This window comes from Sciurus vulgaris (assembly GCF_902686455.1).
Source record: "Sciurus vulgaris genome assembly, chromosome: 9".
Classification (NCBI taxonomy): domain Eukaryota; kingdom Metazoa; phylum Chordata; class Mammalia; order Rodentia; family Sciuridae; genus Sciurus; species Sciurus vulgaris.
The window spans coordinates 105,287,326-105,301,083 of record NC_136469.1 but is presented as its reverse complement, the minus strand read 5'-3'; the positions used below and the strand labels follow the sequence as shown (position 1 = coordinate 105,301,083).

The 13,758-nt window shown below is 41.3% G+C and overlaps 1 protein-coding gene across 1 annotated transcript in view; it reads left to right on the top strand.

The window, feature by feature from the left end:
• The first annotated feature begins 777 nt into the window (after positions 1–777).
• Positions 778–13,758, top strand: part of CWH43 (cell wall biogenesis 43 C-terminal homolog) — a 56,144-nt gene continuing 43,163 nt past the window's right edge. Inside the window, exons 1-6 of the mRNA XM_079154032.1 lie at positions 778–983; positions 3,126–3,317; positions 7,102–7,222; positions 7,866–8,020; positions 10,154–10,355; positions 11,441–11,529. Coding sequence (XP_079010158.1) covers positions 941–983; positions 3,126–3,317; positions 7,102–7,222; positions 7,866–8,020; positions 10,154–10,355; positions 11,441–11,529 — 802 coding nt within the window. The 5' untranslated portion in view covers positions 778–940. The remainder of the gene's footprint in view (positions 984–3,125; positions 3,318–7,101; positions 7,223–7,865; positions 8,021–10,153; positions 10,356–11,440; positions 11,530–13,758) is intronic.

Below are 13,758 nucleotides of genomic sequence, written 5' to 3'. Positions count from 1 at the left end.
CATCCTGAGATGCAATTTTTGAAATAGAAATAACTGGCTTAGTTCACAAGCTCCATGAATTAGAAACATCTGCCACCTTTTCAGGGATAGACGCTCTCAAATACCATTACACATAAATCGAGGAGGCAGGCCCATTTGAGAAAACATTCTCAATGTTTTTTCTCTCCTGAACAAATGGTGGAACGTCTCTATAAGTCAGAAAATTCTGCAACTGCTAAAGTATCTGGCAGCTCTTCCAGAATGCAATCAACTAATTGGGGGTTTCCTAACCAAGGTGAGAGAAAGCAGCCCAGACGGGCGACTCTCGCCCAAGCCCGCACGCCTCTGGACAGTGTCCTTTGCCAGACCAACACCAAGGTGAGGTTCGCACCGCGTGGCCGCATTAGGCACCCGGTCTGCCTCATCTGCCCCCTTCCCAGCTCGGGCTGCCCCATCTGGGTCCCCAGCCTTCCTCGCTGACTTCTAGTGACGCATCCTCGTAGGACTGGTTCAAACAAGGGCACCACCGATCCGGAGCTGCTCTTGCTCACTCCCTCCTGCACGCAGGCAGCGCTACCTCTGGGGCTGCCTCAATAGTGGGCCCGGCAACCTGCTTTGGGCCCTACGGCTGGGTCCCAGCCGAAGGTCCCGGTACCGTGACTTGTGTCCCTTACAGTCGCGTAGGCAGAGGCGGCGGCGCCCGCAGTCGCGCAGGACGCACAGGTGGCGTCGGGCCCCGGAGGCTGGGTTGGGTGTGATGGGAAAGGGCCCAACAAGCCCGGCCCCACCCCGCCTCGAATCTGCACGCAGGCCAAAAGCGGGCAGTCGTCTCAGGGAGGAGAGGTGGAGCTCGGACGCAGGGCTGAGGGGACGCGGCCGCTGGCGGGGAGCGCAGGGCGCGCGCGACGGCTCGGCCCCGGAGACTTTTCTAGATAGCGCCGCTCGGCTGGGCGTGGCGGCGATGCCCTCCCTGTGGAGAGAAATCCTCCTGGAGACCCTCCTGGGTAAGCCAAGGCCGCCCTCGCCGCGTTTTGGTGGTGCCTGTTCCCCCGGACCTCCCCGGAGCCGCGGCGCTCCGCCCGGTTGGCTGAGCTCGGGCAGGGAGAATAGCGCGTTCCGTGCCCAGAATGGAGATGCTTATCGTCCCCTGGGAACTTTTGATACCGATGGGAATAAAAGACAAGACCCAAAGTGAGGTTCCAAAGCAGAGGATCTGGCGAGGTGCCAGCGGGAGACGGTGCTTCCCGAGCTCCCACGCAGCTCTGGGATTGCAAATTCGCCAAGTGTTGGCCTTGAATTCGCATGGCCAGTACAGCCTCCCGCCATCTCCCACCTCTAACTTCCTACAGTCCAAAACTGAACTCAGATTTCCCAAGGAAAAGGGCATCGGTTTTCCCCAGGGGCTGTAGGTGAGCACTGGGCTGCCTTAAGTCTTGGCCTCCCCGCACAAAGTGGCCTTGCTGGCTGGAGGTTGTACACTTGGGCATTTGGCGAAAAGCATCGGACTAGAGTCTTGTTTGTTCCGTTACCAGTTTTGCAAAAAACACCAAGGGCTTGCTAGTGTAATTCTGTCAGAGCTTATGATTTAAATCAGAGTACCCTGATAAACATTGGGGAAATCGCTAGCACCTCTCTGTTCATTAACAAACAAATATCTTTCTGCCCTGGCGGGGAGCCCTCCAGAGAGCCTGATTTTCAGGGAACTGGGAGTTCTCAGGAGAGCCTCAGACTCTGTTTTTCTGCCTCACCTTGTATCTTCTACGTTGAGAGATGTAGTGGGATCCTCTGATGCTAGGACTCTGTACTTGTTCTCATTCAAGCCTAACAACTCTGCAAGGTGGTTTAAAGTCCTGTGTCTCTGATTAAGAAAGTGAATTTGAGAAGTAACTTGGGAGAAATGTACCACACCTAGTAGTTAGAGAGCAAATGTGGAGACAGATTACTTGGGTTTGAGTACACGCAACTATTTGCTACTGATGCACCTTACATAATTAACCCGAGTCTCAGGGTTTTGTTTGTATGTTGTGTTGTCTCATGTTTGTTTAATTACCTTTTGCATTTGTAAGGGAGAGTAGAAAGAGTTTCCATCTCATTGGACATGAGGTTGTTGTGAAGAATAAGATGATTTATGTCGATCCACAACATAGAGCCTAGTGCGTGGTAGGCACCCACGACGGTTAATGGTCATTATTGGACAAGATCCCACTGTCATTGGCAGAGGTGTGGCTGACTTCAGATGGGGGTCGTCAGCAACCCTGCATTGCCTCTTAAAGGCTAGTTTAAAAGGGTCTACCCGCAAGAAAATGATTGTTGCCTAACTACAGAGCTTAAGGTGTAGTTGGGGTGGGAGGTGGGAGTCCTGCTGTTAACTGCTCTTTTTGATTTTTAAAAAATATTTAACATCATATATGTACATATATTACTACATGACTGAAGTGATCCTACAATATGTATAATCAGAAATATGAGAGATTGCACTCCACTTATGTATGATCTTTCAAAATGAATAAATGCATTCTACTGTCATTTATGACAAATTAGAACAAATTTAAAAATTAAAAAAAAAAAGAAAAGCAGGGCAATGATAAATTCAGATTCAGGATACTGTCTTTCTCTGTGGGGGAATAAAGGAGATGGGATTAGGGAAGAGCCACACAAAGGTTCAAAAGTAATAATCTTTTGTTTTTTCTTAATCTGGGTGGTAGGTACACAGGTATACACTGCATCATGTTTTCTTATACCTTTACAAATACTTTATGAACCAATAAAAAATAGTGCAATTTGAAAAAAAATATTTAACATCATATATGTATGGGTCAACTTATGTAAGGGAATTTCATCAGTCAGGGTCCTGATAGGAAGCCAGAATCAACTCAGATGGTTCAGATAAGAGGACTTAACTTACTAAAGGAAACACCTACAGGAATGTGGCTTGATTAAAGAATGAACAGGGGATATGGGGATGGGCACGACAGCAGGAAATCATTCTTACCCAGGGTCTGACCAGTAGGGAAGGAATTCTGTTACTGGTACCCAATTATGGTATCCAATTAAAGCTGGAGGCAGGTGGTGGGAGTGGAGTTGAGGGCTACTATTGGAAACAATGCCAAAGTCATAACTCACTCTCTTCTGAACTTTTTCTGTAGGATATGTTTCTTGGTCTCTCTACCATGGCTTGGGACCGTTGATCTATTACTTTCCCCTGCAAACACTGGAGCTCACTGGGCTTGAAGTTTTTAGCATAGCCTTTCTTTCTCCAGCACTCCTAACAGTGACTCCTTTCTGGAAGCTGGCTAACAAGAAGTGGATGCTTACCCTGCTTAGGATCATCACTGTAGGTAAGATTTCAAATTTTTTCTTTAAGGTTTTTTTTTTTTAGTTAAAAGTCAAGTGAAATAATGTAGACTGTTCATTGCAGGCTAAATGACTGAATGAAAAAAATATCAAATTTTCTTTCTCTTTCTAACACCATAGAAGAGTTTTAGTAAAATTGGAAGACTAGACTGAGAGTCAATGTGCTTTTACATTTTCTGATATTTCTGCCAGATTGGAAAGGCCTAAAAAAAAAAAAAAAAAAAAAAAATCACTGAAAAGAGGATAAGGATGTGTTGGAGAAAGGTCAACTCTTGAACACAGTGTGTTTTTCTTTCTAACTATAACTCAATATTTAGAAAAGATTGGAAAAGATTGTCTAATAATGCTGCATAAGAAATGCAAAGATTGCTGGCGCACACCTGTAATCCCAGCAGCTTGGGAAGCTGAGACAGAAGGATCGAGAGTTCAAAGCCAGCCTCAGCAACTTAGTGAGACCCTAAACAACTCAGTGAGACCCTGTCTCAAAATAAAATACAAAAAGAACTGGGGATGTGGCTCAGTGGTTAAGCACCCCTGAGTTCAATCCCTGGTATAAAAAAAAAAAAAAAACACAAAAATTATGCACAACATATACCATACATGCAATCAAACAGCAGCACAGGAAAACAATTGGCAACTCTTACTCAAAAATCCAATTTCCCACACACACACACACACACACACACACACACATATATAGTTTCTACAACCAATGATTAAGAAAAAAGACCAACTCACTAGAAAAGAAGCAAAAGATATGCTCAGTCACTGGAAAGGAAGTATAATCAGTTCTTTAAGATATAATAAAATATATATACTATAAATTATGCAATACATATTTATTTATAATGTCTTGTTTGGTCAAGAAAAAAGTTTCACTGTAGAGGATCAAAAGGGTGAGAAAACATGGACTCCTGCATTGCTGTTGGGCATGAAAATTGGCACAACCTCTGTGTTGGGTGCTTTAGCAGTATGTGTTCAGGTTACAAATCTGTGCATAACCTTTTATCCAGGAGTTCCACTTCTAGGAACCATGAGATGAACTCTCATGGTAAACTTACATGATATTTAATCATTGCAGGGATACTTATAATAGCAAGACTGGAAATAACGTGTCATCTCTAAAGAACAGGCTAAATAGATTGGGATTATGAAAGTTGGAATACTATAGAATACTATGCAGCACAACAGAGACACTATTATTTACGTAATGAAGTGGGTTGGTCTTCAAAATATATTTGCAGAAAGGATTGTTTTAAATAGTGCATATTATAGAATGTTAACCTTTGTTTAAAAATGTTTGGATGAAAATATATTTATTACTTGGTCGAACTTGCATTACAGATCTCCAAAAGGATCTTAAAATGGTAGCATTTCAATTGCTACTAGGGTGGAGAATTTGGTACCAAAAGACAGGATTGGAGAGGGAAGTTTGCACTCTATCCCTTTGAATTCTGAATTTGAATACATTACATTGCCAAAAAATAATTAAAAATTTAGGGCTGGGGCTATAGCTCAGCGGCGAAGTGCTTGCCTAGCATGCACTAGGCACTGGGTTCGATTCTCAGCACCACATAAATAGAAATAAATAAATAAAATAAAGGCATAAAACCAGTAACATTAAAAAATAATTAAAAATTTAAACATATACTTGCTCTCATAAAGAACTGAGTTTTTTCCATATTAATAAATATTTAGAAAGCTTGGAGTAGTATTGGTGGTAAAAAAATAAGAACATTAGTTATGGAGAATAGGTTTGCAAAGGAAAAATGCCCTACTTCAGGCTGGGTGGATCCATAGTTGAAAACTTTGGGCTTCTTGTCCTCCTGTTATAACTCAGTAAAGGTGTCTGAGATTTGTGTGTGGCATCTCTTCATGAATCATGCTGTATGGTCCTGTCTAAAAACAGTCATTTGACTTTTTTCAGAAGCAGTACCAGGAATCTCTATGACATTGCTATCTGTTTTTCTGTCATTCCCTGAAGAAGGCAGAATACAGTGCAGTGAGTTCTGTGGTTCCCAATGAAGGTGTAAAACTTTTGTTTTTGAAAACAACTCAGGAAGAATAGTGGGAAAGACTCCTAGAAACTGTACCATTTGTAAAGATAGCATCCAAAGGCATTGAAAGACATGTTGAATTTGTAGATCATGAATTTTTCAGCTCCAGAAGTAATAGCCATGAAGCTTTCCACCCTGAACTGAGTACATAGCAACTGATTCCACCTGCTGTTGGCTTATACAGTATCCTTATGTGAATCACCGTGGTCTCAGCCTTGCAAGATTCATTTTCTCATTCCACTTGAGGTTGGCTTTTTTGGGAGTGATCCTATCAGTGCCCTTCATCGCCCTTGCTCAGTACTGATGGTATGGGCTCACCTACAAAGCCACCAACTGAGTAGTTACTGGGAGTGTTTTTCATTATTAAAGTCCAGTTCTTTCCGGTAACTTCCAGTAACTATCAGGAAAACAATAATAAGTAAGTTTGGGGTGGTTATGGTATTTGACTGTGATGCTTCTGCCTGATATTCCCTTTTCACCTCCTCCCTTCATGAAAACCTGTCACTTTGAGTGGAAGTAGATCTGCATTTAAGAAAGCAGGTAGGGAAAGTCACTTGAGATGAAGAGACCAGTCTCTGCCAGCTGTTGTTCCAGGTGACATCACTGATGGAATATCAGTGATGCTAAACAGAGGCTGCAGTTAGCCATGATTTCCTTTCAAATGCTTCATCAGGAAGGAGGAAACTGTTTTTAGAGTCCTAAAGGATTCTTACATAGCCACAGAGGAGGACTGAGTGTTACATTCAGTCTTACCTCTGGCGCCTCAGATGCTATTTAATTAACCATGAAACTAGTTCTTGCTCATTGACTTAGAATATTTTTGACCATAAATATTTTCACCCACTGGGATGGCCATAATAAACAGACCGACAATAACAGTGTTGGCAAGGATGTGGGGAAATTGGAACCTTCATGTATCGCTGGCAGAAATGTAAGAAATGTAAAATAGTACAGCTGGTTTGGGAACCCGTTTGGCAGGTCCTCAAAATGTTAAACGGAGTTATCATATGACCCATCAGCTCCACTCCTTGGCATGTACCCATGAAAAATGAAAGCATATGTTAACACAGAAACTTGTACAGAAATGTTTATGGTAGCTTTATTCATAAGAGCCCCCAAATGGAAACAACCTAAATGTCCATCATCTGGTGAATGGATAAACAAAGTGCAGTATATCCATGCGATGGAACATTACTTAGCCATAAAAAGGAATGAAGTACTGATACATGCTGCAACATGGATGAACCATGAAAACATTATGCTCCGAGAAAGAAGTCAGACACAAAAGGCCATGTATTATGTGATTCTATTTGTACAAAATGCCCCAAATAAGAAAAATCCAAAGACACAGAAAGTAGATTAGCGATTGCTAGGGGGCTGAGCTTGGGAGAAGAGCGAATGGGGAGTGACTGCTAATGGATATGTTTTTGTTTTTGTTTTTGGTGGGGGATGATGAGAATGTTCTGGACTTAGTGTGATAGTTGCACAGCTTTGTGGATACACTAAAACCTATCGAGTTCTATATTCTAACATGGTGAATTTTATGACGTGAACAATATTTTAATAAAAAAATTTAAAAGATGGGTATATAATTATTTATTAACTATCTTAAGTATAAAGATAGCATCAGACCTGACATTTATCAAATGTGGATCATTGAGTAGCGATGCTTGCTTGCTGGAAATGCTCAGCTTGTCTTACTTTTTTGTAGGCAGCCTAGCCTCCTTCCAGGCTCCAAATGCCAAACTTCGGCTGGTGGTCCTTGCACTTGGTGTGTCTTCTTCGCTGATAGTGCATACCGTGACTTGGTGGTCAGGAAGTGGTTTGCAAAGGTATGATTCGTGTCTTATGCACCTGTAGATATAAGTGCAGTCACTAAAAGGAAACTTGGGGCCAGGAGTTCCAGGTTACAGTTTTTACTTTTCATATGACCTTGTAGAAGCCTCCTTTGCCTCCTCTTCACAAAACTAGAATGGGAACTTGCTACCAATCTCAATAACTTTTTTTTTTTTCTTTTTTGGTATCAGGAATTGAACTGAGGCCTCACAAATGCTAATCACATGCTCTACCACAGAGCTGCACTCCTGGCCTCAATAACATTTTCATTTTTTCGTACTGGGAATTGAGCACAGGGACACTTTACTGCTGAGCAGCATTCCCAGTCTTTTTAATTTTATTTTGTTACAGGGTCTCACTAAGTTACCCAGGTTAGCTTCAGATTTGTGATTTTCCTGCCTCAGTCTCAGGAGTAGCTGGGATTACATGTGTATACCACTATACAGTGCCCCAGTAATGTTTTGAGAATTAAAGAATTATAACAAGTTGCCTCGGTAATGGGCAATATAAAGGCTAAGTCAAGTACATTACCAACAAGACAATTTCAGATACTTATTCTATGAAAAAAATTCATTCACAATGGATGTAGGACACTGAATTACCATTTGAAAGTTTTTAAAAATACTTTTGCACTTGCAGGTACCACAGAATCTGGGGATTTATTTTAGGACAGATTCTTCTTGTCGTCCTCCGCATATGGTACACTTCACTCAACCCAATCTGGAGTTGTCAGATGTCCAACAGAGTGATACTGGCATTAAGTACTATAGCCACACTTGATCGCATCGGCACAGGTAAGTGTATTTCAACGTATTTCAGGATCATCTCTCTTGCAGAGTTTTTCTTTACTATATGAATGTAGTACAAAAGGAAAAGAAAGTTTATAAAAATAGTTTTCTGCACTGTATCTCTATTTCAGTTGCTTTTCCCATTCTGAAATAGTAACTGACAAAGCCATTGGGCTGTTATCTAGCAGAAGACAACCTGTTCCTTGACAGTACAGATAGGGAAAACAAAAAAACATCAGTGGCATGTACTACAGTGTCCATGGGAGACGAGAACCAGCTGTTATACCTGCACTCACATTCCACTGTCTTCCTTCTCCTTCCTCTGGACTGGCCTTCTGGAGTGGTATTTTCCATCCTCCACCTTCACACAGTATATCTGGGGAATATGGGAAAGTTACTGGGATATATGGGAGTGGCAACTACCTGAGTTTTTTTTCCCAAGAATCTGAAATTCCAAATCTGAAGCTTGAAAAGTTAGGAAATCTTGCACATTCAAACCACTTTTCAAACCCCCTGCCTCTTACTGGAGCTGACTTTGCCTGAGATATACAGATACACAGCTTGGGAGTTTACTTCACAGGCCAACTTGAGACTGAAAAGAGAGGAGAGTGTTACTGGATTCTAATTAACTTGCTCTCGTCTTTTTGCACTTTCAGTGAGTCACCTTTCTTTTGTAAATATAAGGAGAAGTCGCCCAGATTAAGGCAGGTGTGGAGAATATTGGCTCAGCATGAACAAAATGTGCTTGTCTAATTCCCCTCTGGCCCCAATCTTGTCATGAAACAGAGGTAACAAAATGGGGGAAATTAAGCAAGTAAATGAGTCATGTGACTTTAGCATTAGAACATTTAGAGCTCAGTCTACTCCTCTAATGTAAGTTTTATATTTCATAAAACACTCATGTGTAAATTCGGCAGCACTTTGCTCAGGTACACCCAGATAATGATCGGGACTTCAGGGGACTGCTTACATTTCCTGACTTGGGTTTCCTTCTCTCTTGCAGGGCATCCATCTCTTCCTCTGTTTTTGTCCTGTGCCCCTATTTCCAGAACTCAGATCTTCACTGACTTCCCCGGGATCTCTGAATGTACCAGATGTGTTTTTTTTCTATATTGTTGTTGTTCAATTTGTAGAGTTATTAGGTCCTGGGGATGGAGTCACACCCACACTGCATTTTACTCAGCAAATTCAGTTTGAATGATTCTCTTTCTCCAAAGACTCAGTTTAGCTGACCCCTCCCACACCATCCCCATCACCAGAGCTGTCAGCCAGCCCCTCCTTCCTTTGATCCCATTCTTATCAGAATCACTTTCTTCTGCCAGCCTCCTGGGCAGACCCTAACACCTCCTTCTATGCTGCAGAGGGCTTCACAGTCACAAAGCCCACTAGACTCTCTGTTCCTGTAAAGGTACTCCTCTGCTGGCCTTTCTTGGGTTGTTACGTTTTTGTGTGTGAAGGCTTTGCTGTGATGCACTGGAATCTCTTGGTGACAGCACCATGAATTATGCCAGTATGACAGAGATAAGGAGTCCACTGCCTAAGCTCCAGTCCCCATCTCTGTTTCTTTTTATTACGTTTGTGATCTTGGACAAGTTAGTTGATCTCTCTGGGCCTATTTTCTAATCCGTAAAAGGAGATTAGTATTAATCTCCTAAAGTTGTTGTAAAGATTGAGTGAGTTACTATAGAAGGCTCGGGAGAGGGTTTGGCACATAGTAATTGCCCAGTCAATGCACACTTATTACTCTGGGCACACACACACCCTGTTGGGAGGAAGCAGCCTAATATACTGCAGTTCACTCCAGTTGGATGACATTTATCCCCTGAACGTGTCATTCACTTTTTCAGTGTATATTTTTGCTCATTCATTACGATGTTGCTAGCTCTCTGCATTTTTACTTGTCGTATTTCAAAATACCTGTTTTCCCTTAAACCATTCCTTATCTAGCCTTCCAGAAATCATCTCTGCCAGAACAGCTGCAGGCGTTCTGCTTTGTATCATAGTAGCGTGTCCGTCTTCCCCTTTCTAGAGAAAGCCTTGTAAAGCCAGACGCCATTTCCTCCTGGTTGAAAGTCTGTTAAGTAGCGAGGGTAAATTTCCATGTAACTGACCCTTTTTCATTTCTTAAAAATCTTCTAGATGGTGACTGCAGCAAGCCAGAGGGGAAGAAGACCGGCGAGGCGGCCAAAGGCATGCCCTCTAGACCCACCGGGCTGCTGGCCGGCGCTGCCTTCGGTAGCCTAGTGTTCCTCACACACTGGGTCTTCGGAGAGGTCTCACTTGTTTCCAGATGGGCAGTGAGTGGTCATCCCCACCCAGGGCCACATCCAAACCCATTTGGGTGAGTTTGAGTTCGGAAGCCAATCAAGAAATTGGCAGTTGTGGCTGTCAGAAGACATTTCTCCTTTGCTAGCCAGCTGTTTCATATCCATTCTCCCTAGATACCAGCAATGGTTCTTGAAATAATCATGAACTCTGGAGATGGGGAGCCAGAGGGTGTTTCCCCTGTACTAAAGGGCTGTGGCAAAGAGGATGAGGGAAACAGAAGGGATGTGCCTGAGAGGATCCCAGAGCTTCTGCCCAGTCACTTCAGGAAATCCTCACACCAGAGTCTCCTGCGTGGCAGGGAAAGGACAGCATTGCTGCCCATTTCCCCCAGACCCTCCTGTTACAGTCACGCACGTGTGGTGGAGAAACCACATCGCCTTGATTATAAAACGCTCTTTCTGCCATTACTCTCCGCCAGACGGACGTAATAGTAACAATTGCCTTACAGAACTGTGAAGATTAAATGCATAATAACACAGATAAAAATCTTAAAATAGTTCTTAGTGTGTATTAAGTACTATTTTTAGCTGTATTATAGCTATTCTTGCTTCTGATTTCCCCCTAATTTAAATTCTTTTTTCCCCTCCTCCAAGTTTTTGCCAGAGTAGAAAAAGAGTAAAATAGTTTGTAGCTATTTTAAGAAACACGTAACTGTCAGTTATTGATCAAACTGACACTGACTCAGGAATGCACCAACTGTACTATTGAGGTTGAGAAAAGAAAGAAGAAAGGCAAACTACATGGAAACTATTGCCAATGCCTTTTTATTTTGGTCTTTGGCAGAGTCATTTAAAATGTCACATGACCAGTATGGACTATAATTTATAAGTGTGAGAAAATTCCAGTATTGTGTTTACCTTGACTATGAAAGACTGCAGATGCCATTTAGCTGAAGTCAGAGTTTTTATTACTTCAGCGTGCCTCATGCATAATAATGTTGTCTCCCAATGGGCTCTCGTTTCCCATTGGCTGTTTCAGACTTGTATTACCTCTTGGATGTACCTGGACATAAGAGATATATATCAGTTTTGTTTTTGAAAGAATGACATATTAAGAGCATCAAATGTCTTCTAGCATTTTCTTTTCTTTTCTTCACAGAGGTGCAGTTCTGCTGAGCCTGGCAAGTGGGTTGATGCTTTCAGCTTGTTCCTGGTTTCCCAGTGCTAGTTTAATTTGGTGGGTTACAGGTATGTGGAATTCACCTGCCCCTTTTTTGGAGATTCCATAATGAAGCTCAATTTTCTTTTATTTTTTACATGTGACAGTTTTGTTCCCCATTCTTCTACCCATCTTTGGGGTCCATGTGTGCTTTTTCAAAGTCCTGGACCATTTCTTCCTAGTCACACCCTTTATGATTCCAGAAGTATTGATGAAGACTGTTGAACTGGCACATGCCACATAATTTTTTTAAAAAATTAAACAATTTAAAAAACAGGATAATTATAATAAATTTAATTTAAACATAAATAAGATCACTCTGGGTTTGATCCTGTATACCACCACATAATATACACTTCACATACTACTTGGTTGGCCACAATAAGAGAAGACAATCATCAGTGTTGGTGGCCCTCTCCCACTCTCCTTTCAGTCCTTGTGAGCACGAGGGAGAATTGCATCATTTTCCTATGATTGAATTATGCCACCCCTCCTCCTTCCCCTTAAATGGCAGAAATGGTTGTACACCAATCATTGTTGGCATTAAGTAAAAATCCACTACGCTTTTAGGGCGCAAATACTATATTTGCTTTCTGTGAGATGTTCTTCTACATATTAATTAAGCAGGCAATTCATAGTGATGCCCTTGAGGCTGTGAGACTGTATCAGTCGTAGAAAACGTGGGATGAAAAGTATCATAAGTAAATTTCTGCACATCACAGTGCCCTCCATCAGCCTTGCATGGAAATGCAAGTGTAATTAACATGGGCTGCTAACTTAATGAGGTTGGCCAGGTCCTCTTCCTCCTGGAGTTGTGTGAGCAAAGTTGCAGTCCCGTTGAGCTGTTTGTACTTGCTGGTGTGTTTTCTGGTAGACATTCCATCTGGACTCTGGAAGTAGGTGTGTGTATAGGAGGAATGTTTATTTTCCTCAGAGAGCTACTACATGGGATTCCTGAGGAAGAGGGCCAGATAACTTTGTTAATACTGAATTTGCAATGAACGTATATAATTTCTTAATCTGTATGCAATTTGGAAAAGGAGAATGAAATGCATCAAAAATTTTTTCAGCATTTAAAGCATACCTTTTCTTATAAAATATAAGCAAAGAGCTTATTGGTTACCAGCTTTGTTTTGAACCTGGGAAAACTAAGGGACACAAAAACATAAAGAATAGAAAAACTGGGAACTTATAGTCTTATCTTTATTTTCCCAGGTAAGTAAGATCAAACCTAATCTAGTTTTGTTGTCTCTCTGTAGTATTAAATAGTAGTATTAAAGACTCCAAAGGCAAATATTTAAGGCTTCTAGTTATAGGTTATTTTAAATATAGGAAACCAGGCCATAATTCATGAGCTGCTTCTCCCTTTCTGATCACATGTTCACCTGAAATAAGTGGGAGATTACATTTAATTATCTGGAGGTGGTGCCCACTTTTCATTGTGATTCATCTTTAAAAACCACATGATAAAGCAGAATATAGTGAAATAAATCATATTTCCCCATCATACATAGTAGTTTCTAATTCAGCTGATGACAGCATGACATTAATTATGATGGTGATCAAAGAATTTCATAAAAACAAAAATACAGGAGCTTTCAAATTCATAGCAATTAAATAACAAAATAATTAATACTTATGTTAGAAAAAAGGCATAGTAGTAGTTAGTGCACTGATAGGACCCCAGTGCACTACCCAGTGTGCATATAATTCTCTTGTATGAAACTCAATCTATTGAAAATTACCATGTCAGTTCTTAGACACATTATTAGAGTACCTATTATCATTAATTCTGCTTGATGTCTTAGATGTAAAGATTTGGGAAGGATTATTTGGAAGGGCTTAGTCCCAAACAAGTTAAAGTATACATACAGTTAAGTGAACAAGGCAGAGTGACTAATGGTGTGTATCATAGACTCCCACTAGTGTACAAAAGGGAAAGGGAATGCGCTTGCCAGTGTACCTCTTCGTATGCATCAGACCCCCTGGAAAGGTGTAGAGAAGTAAATGCTAACTTTGGTTGCCTTCCTTAAGGGAAACTAGTGGGTCAGATGTGTCATTTTCTGTACCATTTCTTCTTGAACTTCAAATTTATAATTTACTTAAAAATATAATTTTAGTTTATTAAAAAATATAAAACCTATTTTAAAATAGAAACTAAATTCAAAATAAAAGCAATAACTGTCAAGGAAAATTTAATGATTCTTTGTAGTAAGACAAATATGATCAAGTCCTTCTAACATCTTTAGACTACAATA